Source organism: Solea solea, chromosome 13 (genome assembly GCF_958295425.1).
Source record: "Solea solea chromosome 13, fSolSol10.1, whole genome shotgun sequence".
NCBI classification, from domain to species: Eukaryota; Metazoa; Chordata; class Actinopteri; order Pleuronectiformes; family Soleidae; genus Solea; species Solea solea.
Genome location: NC_081146.1, coordinates 19,114,494 through 19,131,928, shown reverse-complemented (window position 1 = coordinate 19,131,928; position 17,435 = coordinate 19,114,494). Strand labels below are relative to the sequence as shown.

At 38.6% G+C, this 17,435-nt stretch overlaps 1 protein-coding gene across 4 annotated transcripts in view; it reads right to left on the bottom strand.

Annotated features, from left to right (window-relative positions):
- The window catches only part of LOC131471017 (intermembrane lipid transfer protein VPS13B-like), a 309,917-nt gene that overhangs the window by 267,736 nt on the left and 24,746 nt on the right, over positions 1 to 17,435 (bottom strand). For all 4 annotated transcript variants that reach the window (XM_058647216.1, XM_058647213.1, XM_058647215.1 and 1 more), the window contains exons 6-12: positions 15,805 to 15,986; positions 14,670 to 14,844; positions 9,046 to 9,302; positions 6,100 to 6,195; positions 4,631 to 4,753; positions 4,170 to 4,307; positions 415 to 502 (exon numbers count right to left, since the gene is read on the bottom strand). In XM_058647216.1, the coding sequence (XP_058503199.1) occupies positions 415 to 502; positions 4,170 to 4,307; positions 4,631 to 4,753; positions 6,100 to 6,195; positions 9,046 to 9,302; positions 14,670 to 14,844; positions 15,805 to 15,986 (1,059 nt within the window). The remainder of the gene's footprint in view (positions 1 to 414; positions 503 to 4,169; positions 4,308 to 4,630; positions 4,754 to 6,099; positions 6,196 to 9,045; positions 9,303 to 14,669; positions 14,845 to 15,804; positions 15,987 to 17,435) is intronic.

Sequence of the window (17,435 nt, the reverse complement as noted above, 5' to 3'; positions counted from 1 at the left end):
CTTAATTAGGCAAGAGGAGTCTATTCACTTTCTCAAGAGCTTACAGGTAAAAGAGACAGGGGGAAACAGTGTTTCAACAAGCAGTGAGGAGAAAGAAACTCAAATATGTGTCAGCACAGACTAAACACTTCTGACAGTTGCCCTCCAGGTAAGTTTGGGGTGAGAGTGAGGACAGGAAGGGTCAAGGACCAGGTGGCTGTGACTCAAACAAGACAAGCTCTTTCTTCGAGTCTCCAGGGGGCTTGTTTGACAGGGAGGAGAGAAGCGGGAGAGAAAGAAATGGAAAGGGAGACAGAGAATAAGATAGATAGAAAAAAGGAGAACAGAGAGAGAGCGAGAGAAGACAGACATAAAAAAGGCGAGGTGGCTGGGTGAGCAAACAAGCTCTGTGAGGAGGAATGAATTAGACAATACCTTTGCCACTGCTGTTCTCCATTGTGTAGAGATAATCCATATAGAAGGCACCAAAGCGCTGCATGCCCGCTATCTCAGTGTAGGTCTCCTGTCAAACAAAAGTAGAGTTATGTAAACATTCAGCAGTAAGGGAGCAAACAAGCTGATAGCCTTCAAGAGTGGCAGTGACTGGGGTCATAGTGGATATGGCAAAGGTGGACGAATCAACAGCTTAAAAAAAGAGCTAATGAGGGGGTCTATCTACTTAGTAGAACATAGGTTTTTACTAGATAAACAAAAAAAACACTAATACTAAATAATATCATTAATTTAGAACTATAGTATTTGCAAAAACATGAAAGAATACCATCTGAGCCACAGGATACAATAAAAAAAAAAAAGATTAAGTGCGTGAATCAGTATAATTTGTCATTGTCTAACTTTATGGTGCATGTGGACTTACTGTGTCTTAGGCCACCATTAGATTTGTTGTTTTAGCAAAGCTATAATGACTATAGAGTATAATTATTTCTCAGGCACTTTATTGGAACTTATCCAGAAAATACGGAAAAGGTATGCAGTCTTAAAAGAAAAAGAAAACAGCTTCTACAAGGTTAAAAGTGTGACCTACCATTACACTTAAAAAACAGCACAACCCTGGCTCTCTTAAAACTGGAGTGGAACCCTAACTAATGTTATTGTAAAACCTGCTTGTCCTACTGTTTCACATCGAAAAATACCGGCTGTGAAAAAGGTCTATTACGGCTATTAGGTTTGTTCAAGACGTGCTTGAGCGTTACATACACACATTGTATGAGTTAAACTCATTGACAGTTTGCTAATGTAAAAGACAAATTTTCAGTCATATCATTCCAATCCAAATGCCAATGATGACAGAATTTGACAGACATGAAAACAACGCTGGTGGTGCCCTGAGACTTTTGCACGGTAATGTGTGTTACTGAAAATGTGCATCTTGTCCACTAAAAGACAGGACTTTTTAATTAGCAATCAATAATGATTATGTCTAGCTGATACTTCAATTTAAAATTGTTAAATGTTGCGAATATATTTACGAAGATGGTAGGATACAGCATTTAAAAGCATGAATATATACTGTATGTACCACTAACATCCATCAGATGTGATCCAGTGTAGACCATGAACAGGCTACCAGTTTATGACCGGGCTACCACATACCACCCTTCTCACTGTGACTAATGAGTTTATGATGCCGGTTGATAATGAGATGTGTTTAGTCTATGTTCTTCTGGACCTTGGCACTGCGTCCGACACAGACAATCTTACATTCTGTAACAAACGAAGATTAGAAATTGTCTTCTTTGAATACATTTAAGGTTTGTGCGTCTTTTAATAACCATACTTTAAAATTTGCTGTTGTAATAAACTGTATGGTGTCTCTAAAAGGTCAATTTTATTATCTCTGTGCATGTGTCCCCTGGGAAATTTAGTGTATTATTCATAGATATTGTGTTCATTGATATGCTGATAGAGCCAGTGATCAGGCTTGGTAAGTGCACTTCTACACAGTGTCAAAAACTGGACGTCACAAAATGTTCTGCAGCTTATCTTAAGAAAAACAGTGTTTCTCATAAATGCTTCCCAGCACATAACAAAACAAATTCTTCCATCAGCTGGTTCCTTTTTGGAACATATCAAGCCTGTTGCTAAGAATCTTGGCATTTGGTTTGATAGTAACTTGACCTTTGAGCACCACGCAGCGAAACGTGTGCAGTCTTGTTTTCATTATCTTAGAAATATTTCCAAAATAAGATGTATTTCGTGTTTCAAAGACACAGTGACCATTTTACACACACCTCAGCTATTGCAACAGCATCTCCAGCTGCCTCAGCAAAAACACACAAATGTTTAAACGGTGATGACTATCTAGAACTCAACTGCTGCTTAAACAAGATTCAATAGAAGCACTCAAATCATGCCTGTTTTTAACCTTCTTGTAAGAAGTGATTTTAGAGGAGTTCTTTATAGCATCTCTGTGTGCTTAACAGGTTTTTTTTAAGAGTTTTTAAAGCTGAACACTTCAAGTGACAGAGAATTTGCAGTGGGAGCGGAAAAGTACATGAGATGCCTAAGGAAATTAGGTTAACAGAACTGGTGAAACACAACAGTGACTGAGTACATTTCTTATTAAATGCCTTTGCTTGCTAGTGACACTGTAACTGATTTTCTTTGCCATATTTTTGCTCTAAATAAAGCTCATTATGTGAATGAATTAAAATATGAACAAAAACCTGCTACAGTCATAACTGATAATAACTGATATGAATAAAAGAGCAGACTTTTATATTATTATAAAAACAATATGTCAGTGTAACATTACATTATAGTTAGTTAGGGTTTTTTGTTTTTTTCAACTGTAGGCTACTAAACCATTTTAGAACATGGGACATTCAAGTATTTTCCTGCTGCACAAGAAACCACCCACAAAGAAGATAATTGCCAAGCATGGAAGGAAAAGAACAAGAGGGACTGCGTGAAACACACAGTTAACACCTCCACCCTAGACTTACCAGCTAGATCTTTAAACAGACATTTCAATGGAGCCTTATCAGAGAGGCAGGTTAATGAGTAATATTTATTAGAGGATATCTAATGGCTCTGGCATGCTTTTGGATCAAAGCCATCAAGTTCTTTCAAAACCACTAATGAAGTACCACTAAACCTTTGACTCCTCCGCTATCGAGTATGAATAGATGGATGGATGGATGGATGTCCAAACAATTGCTTCATTGAGGGTCATGAACATTTCTTAGCTAAGTAAACACTAGAGCTGTGAGGCTGATGAAGTGAGCTGACTTATCAGGAATAATGGCTTTAATACTACTACTCAGATAGCAGCAACAATCCTTTGCTGCAGCCAGCAGCCGGGTGATAGAGTTGTTTACAGACAGACGTGACAGAATTGTTTTAGGTGTGAGGGATTTAAATAGCGAGTGACTCATCTAGAAGGAAAACACTTAAAATAAAAAGGACAAAATGTATTATTAATCACATACCACTAGACTGCCCAGTTTTTTTCCAGATGAAACATAAAAAGGTACTGCAGTTATACAAAACTGATCCAGATAAACTACTATTAGCAAGTAGTTGGTGTGCTTTTTTAAGCAAATCACTTATACTGGTGTATCATATCAACACATGACATGTTTTTGGCAGTGATGAGCCTAATACTATATGTACAAACATGCATCTCTCTTCTGAAGATTTGTTTTTTCATGAGCCAAGCTAATCTCAACAGCTTGATGACAACCTGAGCACTACAGACTTTTATTTTAGTAAGCACTGTGTAGATGGTCAGGTGTCAGGTGCTGTTAAAGTAAACGGCTAAATCAATGCATTAGTGCATTTAATTACCTCAATATGCACTTTGTAGTATTTTTGTTGGTCACATGAGTTGATGTGTAGGCATGTCATCTCAGCTGTGAGGTGTGTGTTGACTGTTGGCCTGACTTGAATCTGAGCGACTTAATTTAACCATAAGGTTTAGTCTCTACTCTAATTTCTACTTTTGTGGTTGTATTTAAATGTTTTGTGGTGTGCTGTCTAGAAAAAGGTTGCTATTTAATGCCACAATGTCACCTACAGGCAAACTGTTTTTTCCAGAAGTAGCTGTGTAGCTTCTCTGAATGCTCTGAAATGCAACATCTTATACAATAATAAAAAATGAAAAGAAAAAAAAAATACTGTGCGTTTCAGAATAATGTTTGGTTTGTGCAGCATTGTAATTGTGTGACCTTGTGACTGGTAGCCTCTAGGATGAACTCAGCCCTGACACCGTTGTTCTCTGGGCTGCGGTAGTCAAAGAGAGAGTTGGTCAGGTAAGTCATTCCTTTACTACTGAGACTGTCCCCACAGCTGAAGAACACAGCATCCTAAAGAGACAAAGAGTAAACAAAAGTGCAAAATGAGGGGTGATATGAGGAAGAGCACTCTTAAATAAAACAATACAGCCCTTTCTACATAACCAAAAGTATGTACTATTGGTGATACACAAAATAATTACTTTTAAAAATATCAATTAAAATAAAGTATCAAGTATATTGAACATTATGACGAAATAAAAAAAAAGGGACCACATCCTTACTCCCTCGAAAAACCTTTAGAAGAGGCAGGATTTGCAAATACTTCCTGGGCTATAAATCTTTCTCACACAAATTATACTCTTATCTAATATTTGAGGTTGTTGTTTTTTTACCTCTTCACTTCGGTTTATGTTTTCTTCAAAATCTCGTACTCCCATGATGCTTTTTGAACACAAGGCCCGACAGCCAACAAAGCCAATCTGACAATCAAAAAACGGTTCCCCCATCATCAGCACCTGGAGTAAAGAGCAAAGGAAGAATCTAACCATTATAAAACAGTAAAATATGAACTGGGTTACACATGTATCCTTAAACTTTGCTGAACATTTAATTCACTTGACTTGAAGATGTGACAGTTATCAGTGTATTTAAAAGTAGGAGGAGTTTCTTTTTCTGTCTGTCTGTAAGCTGCATAACTCAAAAAGTAAACAACATAATTTGATGTAGCTTAAGACCCAAGGAATAAATTATTACATTATTATAGTATAGTTTTGGCAGTGATCCAAATACAGAAACTGAGTGACCTTGGCTGAGGTCTGTGCTCTCCGAGTGCTTTCTGTAGTTAATAAATGCAGAGCGCCAGACAAACTAATTTCCACGATTAATCTTTTTACGTCACAATAAAACATTTACTGTGCAGTTAATGACAGTGCAAGACAGTGCAAGACTCAATCAAGGTTCTCAATAAGGTTTACCACGAAATTGGTTTGTAGGTTTATTTAATTGTGATAAAGAGCAGAGGTCAGACAGCTTCCATGTTCGAGTGGGTGTTAGTGGTAGCAGTCCAGCAGGCCCTCTACCCAGCAAGGTGTGGTTGACCCTCACAAACTATGCTTTCGCTTCACCAAGTAAACAGCTAAGTAAATGGAGAGCAACCCAATAAACTATTACGTTTTACCGCAAAATAATTACAATTACAATTTCTCTGTTTTACAAGCCATCCCATTGCCTTTCAAAGCCCTCTCTTTTGGTCCCTGTTCAGATTACTTTCTCTCTCTTCCAGCAGAAGCATAAATTACAGAAATTGGAATTGGAAACCACTCAGATTTCTTACATCTGGTAGAAAGCTTAGAAGAAGAAAACCCCTTTCCTACTCCAACCAGGTAATCAGAGAAAAGTTTTTAAATCTTTTCTACACTGAGGGGGATATACAGAAATGATTACATTGGGGCTTGATTCAAACACAGATTCCACTGTGTTTACAACAGGCCACAGATTAGTAACCTGGACTCGCTCCATAAATGAACTTAGAGTGGAAACCACTATTGGTTTCCACTCGAAGAGTTGATAAGGAGATACTACTACTGCTGCTACTGCTGCTACTACTGCTATACTACTGATAATGCTAATAATACTACTGATAATAGTAATACAACTACTACTACTACCACTACTACTACTAATAAGATAATATGCAAAACATTTTTCAGAAAAAATATTGATTATTGTTGTAGAAAGTATAGGTTTATAACAAGAATTCGGATGATTTATTGAAGAATTGATGAAGACTACAATACAAAAATCTGCTTCACTACAATCACCATATGTCAACAGAGAGGTTAAGTATTGAGAAAGGTCTTACCTCAATTGTGATTCCCTGTTGCTCCATGCACAGGACTTCTCTGGACTTTACCTTCTGTGGACTGTAGTAGCTGCTCTCTGAGTGAGTTTCTGTCAGCTACAAGAGAAAAAAGAGACTGAATCAATTTAATATTTGTATCAATTAATATAAACAAATATCCACCGTCAAAGCTTTTATGCTTTAGAAGAAAAGAAAATACCACTCAACTTAAATTTCAATAATTTAAAAGCTTTAAACAGTGATTATAGCAAGATCAAGAACAATTTAAACTTTAAGCTAAGTTGAATTTTGTAACTAATTAAAAAAAGGCAATAAACCAAATCTAAACTACAAAATTTCAACAACAGTAAGTGGAGAGAGAATTGTGTCACATCACAATACTGGGAAAGAGTGAAGAATAATTAAATTTTGTTTGACAGGATAAGTAACAGTTGCAGCAAAATACAGATGTCATAAAAAAACAAAAACTGGAAAGCATATGCCTTATTGTGTGCGTGTGCGTGAGTACCCACAATTCACTGCTGAAACAGATACATGATTTGAAAAATAAACAAAAGCTGAACAAGTCTTTGGATGTGAGGGGCAATGAGGTCTCAAAAAATAATGCTTAAAACCAGAAACAATAACATCCAAACAAGGACAGATGACATTTTCTAAGATCAGAGACTGGATACCAGCCTTGGGACTTTTTGGTTGTTTTCTCTTCCAAGTTTGGATGAGGGCCAAAGACATTCATCAAAACATATGACAGCCACTCTTCTCTGATTTTATGGGGGCCCTCTCTGGCTTTATTGAAAATGGCAATCAAAAGTGGCTAAAGCGCTCACAACGCCAAGAAGAAAAATTATACTTGTTAATTAAATGTATGTATAGCTTAATAAAATAAGAGGAATGGTTAATCAGAGCATTCATTCCATGTGTGACGTTTGCATGGAGGCTTGGAGAGTGAAAAACTTCTTGGTCAAAAGTAGCTGGCTAGGGTGAGAAGGGTACATAGATTTGATGCTTTTGAGGTCGGCCTGTCTAAAAACTGTGGGTGTAGAGTGCAACAGTACAGGCCCAAACCCATTCAACTTTAACACAGGAAGCAGGTGCAGAGCAAGAGGCAGCTGTGCCTTATTATCCCTGGTGATGGAGCAGACTCTCTCACCCTAGCTCCCTTCCCCTCTTGCTTTCCTGATGGTTTGCTCACGTGCAACAACCACCCCACCCAAACCAGTCTGTTCTGGGAGCAGCAGTGAGCAAGAATGCTGAATTATCCGACTTAAGAATTGCTCTCTCGGACAACATCGCTGCACAGTGGCACAGACAATAAATAGCTGCCAATCAGATGGGGACGAGCATCATTAATGTTACCCACATGTTACCCCATGTAACCCACACCATATATGGCCACATTAGTATTACCAAAACTAGACTGGGAGGGCATTAACAGTACAGAGGCCTGAAAACACAACAGACAGAGCAGTGAAGCAGTGCAGCATTGGAGCATCAACACAACGCTTCATATGAGCAGTAACACAAAAGAGCTGCTGCTACTGTTACTTTTTCTGCTAGCTCTTCTTTATTATTTTTCCACCCGTTTAAAGGGTTTAGGACTCCAATACAAATGAAATGATTCTTTATGAAGCATCTTGAAAACATTATAATGTTGGATGTGAATATTGTGGTACTTAGTCTTTATATCTACTTCTCAGAAATGTAACATAGTGGAAAAGATCTGATGGAAAAGTTTTAAAAGGCTTTGGGAAATTTGCAATTGTTTAAATAAATGAAAATATGAAAAATAAAGAAACAATGTTTCTTAAAATGAAAAATGGCATGAAGTCTGGCATGCAACGGGAGTTTGGCAGGTGTGCAAAAATGGAAAAGGGGAACAAATGGTCAGTGCTAAACTATGTATTATGTGTGTAAAAGTCATTAAAGCGTACTGCCAATTTCTCTGATCAAACAGATCTGGAGTAATGCGTCAGCAGTCTAAAAATACCTCTCTGATTTCACGTGCATGTCAAACTCAGGTTCAAGCAGTGGCTGTTCAAAGACATGAAATTCCCTAAAACTAAATACTTCCTTGTAGGAAAGAGGCAAGACCGTTTAAAAAACCATCCTTTCAGCTGTCTGCAATTACTCTCGATGAGAGGCAATTAATTGATTAAAAGAACTCAAACAATGCAGGAACAATTTAAACATTATTAGAAAAGCACCAAGGTCTGCTTGTCCTGAGACATACCTCCCCTTCAGTTAAAACACACACACACACACACAAACACAAACAAAACCTAAACCACACACATACACACCAGTGCAGTAATGTGATCTGAAGTGCCTGAACCTGAGGGGAAACGCGTATGAATTCCAACTATTCAGTGTGAGCCGGCAGGATTTAAGTTTGGGATACATTTCTGAATAGTCATCATACCAAGTATAATGTTTAAGACATTAACGTGACCCGAGACGCCGGTTAGCAGATAAACTACTCTCCCATGTACCTCACACAGAGACAAAGAGAAATTAAACTTCCTGAGGATCAAGGTGTCCTTTAAGACACAAACTTAATCACCACAAAATATAGGTTGGGGTGGACAGCAGGAGTAAGTAAAAAACAACGTGGTGAAAATAAGGGGGAAAAACCTAGAATTTACTGACTTACCATGAAAGCCTAATTTTTTTTAACACAAGACATTCTTATTTTCCCCTTCTATTCATATGTTCATGTTTGTTTGGATGTAAAAAAAAAAAATGTTTTGCTACTGTATACAGTATAACTTTAACTGTAAATGTATCTGAAACTGAATGTATTAATTAAAAATCATGTCTAAATACTGTTTATACCACATTTAATGCTGTATACTATTGCATCTCTTAGACCATGTTTGTTTGGCCTCATGTTTTCCTATTGATATTTGACATTCTATAATTAAATAAATGATAATACAGTTGATTTACCTTAAAAGTAATAGAAGCTTTAGTGCAGTAGAAGCCTATGGAAACAATGGGATCTTTATGAGCATGATGATGGGGCCTGTTAGAGATGCTTCCCATCTCTCTCTGCTGATAGGGGTCTTCCTCAAATTCGTCATCTTCGCCTACAATGGCTGGGACAAAGGACCATGCCCAGGACATCCAGCCTTGGTCCATATCTTCAGGACTCCCAGGCTGTATGTCTACATTAGGCTCCTGGCTTTCCATGTCCACATCCATCCCTGATGAGGAAAGAAGTCACAGTAAGTTAAAATGCAAATATACAGATTATTTGACTGTAGTTTTCATAGTGATGGGTAAAAAAGTCCATGGACAGTTCAAGTCTGCTAAAAACTGAAAAAACCTGGTGCACACAACACGTATAATTACCATAAATGAAAAATTAAAACATAGTAATGTTTTGTGCGAGAATTAGCAGGGTTAGATCTGTACCCAATAGTAACAGTAAATTCATATTGCATTCAAATTAAGGATTAGATGAAAGACTTTTCACACAGTTTGCTTTAAGTCAAACACATGTTTTGAGAAAAAACTGCTTAATGGCAAGACAGGTGTTGATAATGGAAGTGACTATGCCCACTGCAGCACAATAAACCAATTTATTCATGCCTTTAGGGGAGTTTAATACAAGAAAGTTGTTTCAGCTGTCAACTGAATGCACAAAAATGGCTAAGACCAAGGCAGTTCAACAGTAGTTTGCCAATCCTCCAATGTGCAGGTGTGCAACATTATTTTTGTGCTGCATGAACTCTACTGGGAGAGGGAGGGGAAGTCCGTTTGAGTGGAGGCCAGAAGGTACAGCCTGTAAGCCAGCATCCTGACAGAGGTGAGCCTTGACTGGGCCTAGTGAATCATTGTGGTCTGGGCTGTTTGAGCTGGACCCAGCAGCACCACATCCACTTACGCATTCAGCAAGGGTCACATATTTGTATAGAGCCAGCAGACTGAAATGAAGGCCAAAAGGGAGGCTAGGTTGTTATGATCACCAGGACAAGTTGAGCTTGGCTATGACTGCGGGTGAAGGCTGAGAATGGTCGACTGCACAAACTAAGGTGAAGGAAGTGAGGTGAAGTGTCAATCCCTAGACAGAGCAGAAGGGGTTGACTGAGGCATTTGCTACTGTAAGGTGCAGGACTATCAGTGAAGAGGGTAATTTAGAAAGTTGAAAGTAAATCAAAAAGACATGGGGTTAAAGATAAACAGAAGCTAACAACTGTCAATGGGTCAGTAGCAATGCCAGCAACAGAAAACTTAAGCCAAATTAAGGAAGTAAATACTTGTATGACCAATGGGATGTAAGTCAGAGGACTGGAGGTAAAACACATTCACTCTGGTCTGTCTCCTGTTTCTTAGCAAACAATCTGGGGTTTCATAGGTTCCCCAAACCACCATGCGCCACCCAACTCCCTGATCCCCACCTCTGAACTCATCCCGTCATGTCTGTTTCCATACACACTGGGAAAAAGGAAACTGATGTCAATACATAAGAATGCGCAATCCCATTCCTCGTGGCCTTGTGTCCTCTGTGAGAAAACAATATTGTCCGTGAGGTCACAGCTTAGGAATCCCAGAGGCTAAGGCGGTGAAAATTATGACATATTTTAATAAAATCTTTCATTCTGCGAATTGGCAGATGGAAATCCCATGTTATAGCTTTTCAGCCACCCCCAACCTCCCCGTCCTGTCTGTCTCTCATTTCTCTTTTTTTCCCCTTTTCATTTTCACTCCATGAAGCCTTTGAGGTGTCAGTTCAACAACTTAAGCTGTTCTCGCTTCACATCACAGTCTGACGAAGCATTCGTTTGAGTTGCAGGGCAATCAAAACAAAAGCACAATTACCAATCAAGTGATCAAAACAGACTGGCTTAAGGGGACTTTGAAGTATTAATCCAACAAAGTGACTGAAAAATCCCCAGAGAGTGACGTGCGCACTATAAAATAATCTTTGGAGCAAACCTCTAACCATACAGGTGTGAAATTCAAAAAAAATATGTCCTTTGCTTCAAGATGAGAGCAATTAAAGACAAACTGGATGTGTTTCAACGACAACTAACACTATCATTGCATGTATAAGTCCAAAACAGAGCTCAGAAGCACTATGTAATAGGATCTGTGAAGGTCAAAGATGATTTCCTTGAGTCCAAAGTCTGCAGGCAGCAATGTATGGCCAAGCTTGGGAGGAAGTCAGTGTGCAAGTTAGACAAGAGCTGAGTGACACAGAGATAGTAGGAAGAAGATGACTGAAAAAAAAAAAGGCAGTGCCCTCTTAGGCCAGTAGATGTCCCTCCATGTTTAAAGAGGGAGAGGTAAACTGGCTACCTGACCTCAAACACCTACATAGTGTTCATGTGTCTCTAGACATATGTGTATACAATACAAAAAGTCTCTCACTAAAGCAAAAAAACGCATACAAAGTACAATTCTAAGGCCTCCATATAATCACACCAATATTAATAGAGATTATTTAATAAAAAGGCTGTGTCACATAACTGCGCAAGCATAAGACAGCCATATGAGATTTAATAAGGGGAGATGAAATGTCTAGCTTATGCATGTGTAATAATATTAAATGATCCGCCGTGGAGCTCCGACAAAGCAATCAAAAGCATCTATTACCCATCATCTATAATCAGGCATCCATACACATCCTCATTTCCTGTGTCCCTTCTCCACTCACAGTCCTTAGATCATAGTTCATCGCATACTTGTTGAAACCGTACAGCTTTCAATGCTGTGACCAGCTGCTCTGTTCAAGACTGTAAGTCATCTATGATTTCAACTGCTGAAATTTCAGTGACTTCAGTGAATATGAGACAAACGGAAAACCAGCAGTGGATTTGTGATTCAAAGGTTGCTTTGGTTAATAACACACAGGTATCCCACACCAGGGGCTGACTGAAACAATAAATGCAGTCCCGGGAATTTGACTCCATCCTAAGTAATCCACATGCAAACCATCAAACCGCAAACTTTGCAGGTGGACCCTCTTTAGTGATTTTATAAATCAGATCACAGTGTTCATTTAGGAGAAATGTACCCACATTAGAAAATACAAAAATTATGTGACTGAGTAAATATAGAAGAATTAGGTTAAAATATGTTTAAACAAGTGAGTTGTTACAGGAAAAACAGAAGTGTACATTATAATTGAATTGTCAGTAATTAAAGTTTCACAGTGCACACTGATTTTAATGCACTCTCTGAAGAATAGTAAATAAAATAATGTGACTACTTTGTATTTACAGCTCTTCACAGACTGCTAGTTAAAGATGGATGATTATTTTTTTTATTCATGGCCACAAGCCAAGGTAAACCACAACAAACTCATGTTCAAAGACATGACAGGGAGTAGCAACACTGCAGCGTCAGCATGCAAACGACATGCCTGCAAGCCACAACAGTTAAGTGAGGTAGCTGTCATACACAGGTAACATAAGAGTGGTGCTTGATACAAAAGGTGCTTATACATCACAGTCGGGTTGATTTTTTTTACAGCCAAAATTATACTCAGGCCAACGGGAAATGGCCCAGTCCTCCTGAGAGACTCCTGACCTGGCTGTCCACCACTGTCCTGCACAAGTCATCTATTGGTGCATTTCTTTAATGAGACATTGGCTCTTACCAAAAAGAGAAAGATTCAAACAAGAACATGCGGCCACAGTGAATCATGGGAACATAAACACATTACAAGGCTTTTCCCCCTTTGTTAATTGGCAAGGAGAAAAACTCCCACATGGGGGAAAAATTAATATTCACTTTGAAATGTTCTCGAAAGTACCGCTTACAATTGAAGGTCATGGCTTATTAATACAGCGTAGAGTGGATCCAGACTGATTCCATTATTCTTGCTTCAATCTTTTGTCCATATATTCACACGCCCACACACATTCGCACACACCAATAAATATGATCATTTGTTCCAATAGCAGAACCAGGTCAAAGTAAGAATACAGACATACCATATACTGTACAAACAAACATCCATACAGGAATGGAGCCAGAATAGATAACATCTTGTTATATTGTTGAATAGCTGCAACAAACCTATGGGGAATTAAATGAATGTCATGAAGAGCTATGTGTACTGCTAGGATCTTGTTACAACTATCTTTTGACAATGACTCTTTCCTACAAACTACAACAGAGCAAAAATAAAAATGCATGCATGCCAAGCCAGTCACTGTAAATGACAACATACAAGAGTGACTGGACCACTTAAAAAATACATACTATACTGCATTTTGTTTTTAACAATAAATCAGCTGAGCTGTGATTCTGCAAACATTATCCAATGAATCTAGGTTTATTACTCAAATCTGAAATAAATACAGTGAAAACCATATGTTTGTGGCCAAGCCAAGTCCCGTCCCAACCCTCTCCCCAACAAACATACACACAGACCCACACCCTTTGGCTTTTTCACTCTGTCGATTACTTCCAACATAACAAGATCTGTGGCTGCTCAGGTTCCAAGAGCTGGTCCCCTCTTGTATATTTTTGTGATGGAATATTAATTCATTCTCAGAGACTGCACATAGCAGTAGCATGACATTGACTCTTACATCTGGCATGGAACACCGACATGGAAGCTGCGCCAACTTGCAGTAAAGGTCCCTGGCCAACAGGGAGCAAGTTAGAGGGAGTGAGCAAATGGGCTGTTTTGTGTTGGGCTGCTTGCTTCCCCTCTGCCCACCACTTCCCCTCCACCATAATTTGCTCCTGGTGCTACAGAGCCTGATTTGGTCCAGCAGAACTTGGGATTTGTTCCTGTTCTATTTGGCAAGGATGAGGATGAGCATTTTGAGAGAAAAAAATATAAGGACAATGCAGGTTGTTTTTTTTTTTAAATGGTGGCTATAATGCATGTGTGCACGTGTGTGCTTTCCTACTACTTGATGTGCACAAATGCTCCAGGTGACTAAGAGTGTACAGTGTGTCTGTATGAGGTATGTGAGAGAAGCCAGCTCCATATGTGTTTTGCTCAGCTCCTGGACATGTGGCGTGTGATTTCCTGTGGTGCTGGAGTCAGAAAGACAGAGATGGGCCTGTGTTTGATTCATCCTTATTTCTTTCCTTCATCCTCCTCTATCCTGCCTCTATCCACATGGAGAGGATCAGACCTGACGACAACAGTCTGTGTTGAGTTACACGCTCTGGCTTTTGTTTGTGGAAAAAACGGGAGAAGCACACACCATGGTCAAAGTGATGTTAAATGTCCCATTCAGGAACAAAAGCTGCATATGGACAGACATAGCCCCTGAACACAACATGCAACATGCAGAGCGTCATGTGCTGAATAAGAAAAACGTCAAAGCTTTGTGGACAGTCTGATGCCTCATTAACCATTTCAGAGCCCTGTCTGAGAAACAATGACTGTCGTATGAGCCATATTAACACATACACTCACCATACATTCACCGCAGACCTCAATAGATTTTTGTTAGCACAGAATGATGTGAGAAAACAACTTGACAATCAATGTTTGATTTAAGCTGTTAGAGCAACAAAGGAGAACTCAAAGCAAAACAAAACAACGACTGCCTTAGAAATAAAACAGAGACAAACTAATCTAATCTCCATCGACTCACCAGGTACACTTCCTCCAGACTCTCTGACTTGACCACTGCCCTCTTCTCCTTCACCCTCTTTGTTTCCTCCCATCTCCCCATAGTAGAGAGCAATAATCAGCTGTAAAATGCGGATAAACATTGGCAGCTGTTGATCAGTAAGAGACAACTTCAGGCTCTCCACCATGGTCTGGATCTACAGAAACACAGAAAAGAGAAGCATAAAAGACAGCTTAAATTGTTCAATTATTTATTAAATGGTATGTTTGGACGTAAATTGTTGCTCCTGCAAAAGAAAACAAACGCTTACAAAATAGAAAATATGTGCTATAATATACAGAGAAATGATATGCATTACATCCTAAAGTGTGTTTGTGCAATGCATAAACATAATCGAGATACATTGGTCTTTTGTTACGTTATATCATGATACATTGTAACTGAATAACTGTACAGCCCGATGAAAAATATAATACGCAGAAACAACAGAGAGCCACAGTAGACTGCCTGAACCTAAACATTTATATAAAGCCCATTATTTTAAAAGATAAAAATAATGAAAGAGTTTTTCCATCAGCAATCATTTAAATGTTATAACATGAACAAACACACCACACTGCAGCTAAGACTTCTCCGATGCACAAACATCTTCCACTGACAAAAAGTAAAAGAATGATGTATGTGATGACCTTCAAGTGAAATAATTGATTTTATTTAAAATAAAACTTGAAATGAAGCCACTTTGAGTTTGGTTCTCAACCTTGGTGAAGCACTTCCAAATGATTAGCTAGGTTTTGAACAAACACTGATAAATTCATGAGAGGAAGTGAATAAAGTATTATTGTATAGGATTGCGATGTTTCACTCATGTGACATCTTTATCTCTTTAGAAAGAGATTTACACATACATAAACTTAACACTGGTGATACATCAGTGACAGACCATTATTTGTAGCATTAGATTGCAGTTTTATGTAGGAAGTAAAAAAAACATTCCCATAGCATGTCACCTTTTAAGACCAGTGGACAGAAATTATAACATGTCTTGTCATCAATTTGACAACGGCCTTCCTCGAAAATCGAAAAAAAGTCATTAAACTTTTACATGAAACTAATTTAACTTATAAAGTTACTTCTAAAAATTGGAGCTACTCACTTTGATAACAGATGGGATCTTGGAATTAATGTTGTCGTAGGTAAAGTGAAGGCGCGTCCTGAAGGAGCATTTGTACAGCAGTGGGTCCTGGTAAAACTCGATCTTGCCACTAGCATTTCTTTTGTCTAAACAGACAGTACAGTCTGCAAAGTTGATCACTTTCCTGAGGACCAGCTCTGGCGCTGCAGAGAGAAGCAAAAAGAAAACAAATGTAGATCATTTCACGTAGAACACATCAGAGGTTGACCCGCCGTGATTAACACTTAACATGTCAAAAATCAGTCACATTTTACACAAACAAATGCAACACTAACAGAGAGCAGCCTTTGACATGGCTGCACGACTCATTTCTCCTGGCCGCTTCAGTGCTCTCAGCTCCGATGTCCGGCTGACAGTGTTGTCAACACCTTAACTGAAGCTGCATGTGCAGGAGAGTAAGTGATATACTTGTCCTTAGCTGTAATGAAGACACTTCATCTTGCATTGGGATCACAACAGTCAAGATGCCCATCACCATGTTGAGATTGCACCAAGAAATACTCAGTGGTCATTACTACATTGCATGAGCAGCCAATATTCAATGGACAACATTTATCTTGAAGGTTGAGTCTATATTGTGCCAGAATCTTTCCAGAGACAGAAAGGCAAAGAGAAAGACTAGAGATGAACAAAAGGAGGTGAGGTATTAACGGGAAGCAAAGGGCGAGTGGATAGCCTGGTCGTAACAGTTAGATTAATTTCCTCCCTTTTTTGTCTGTGAATGAATGAGTGAGTGAGATGATCCCCCATCAGATTCTCCACTATCTCTGACTCACTCAACCCTGTCAAACTGATAATAGAAGTCATTATTCCGGGAATTATCTAATTTTCTAAAACCTGCCAGTAACTATTATTGTAGGCACAACTTACCTCACATATTGGAATCGCCCCCCTCTCCTCAGAGATAACAATGACTGAAAATGACCACGGCAAGAAACTTTGTTGATATAGGCTTGTAAGACTGTATTATGAGGGCAGTATTATGAAACTGCATTTCTCTGCCAGTAACCTCAGAAACACTCGGATTCAGCTGAAGAAAGCTTCAAGTGTATTGCATAGAAATAAAAAAGTAGGTAAATAAATAAATAAAGTATTCTAATTAATCTTAATTTTACTTTAATTTCAATATCAATTACTAACATCACAAAAATCACATGTATTAGAGGGCATTCATTTCATGTTATAAATGGTTCATAAGAAGTTTTTATATCTTTTTATACTGATCTACAGTCATGGTTTGGATTTGTGGATGATTTAATCTCTGTAAAGCCACAGAGCGATCAGAGTGATCAGTGGCTGTGCCTGCCAGGGAGCAAACACTTTTCAGCCAGCCAGCTGCCTGAAAATAACAGATCGATTGACTCCGATGGTGCAAATTAATACATTTGTCTGTGCTTTAAGTGAATGTTTGTGCTAGTTTCTGTGACTGACACTCCATGCGCAGTAAGTGTTATGATGATATTCTGCAACAAGTACTTTTTTTTTTAGCACAACCGTGTTGCACAGGCCTAATGATAAGAGATATGCCATTTATCTGTTTGACAGCATTTGCTGAGAAAAAAATGAAGCCATTGGTCACTTCAACTTTATGA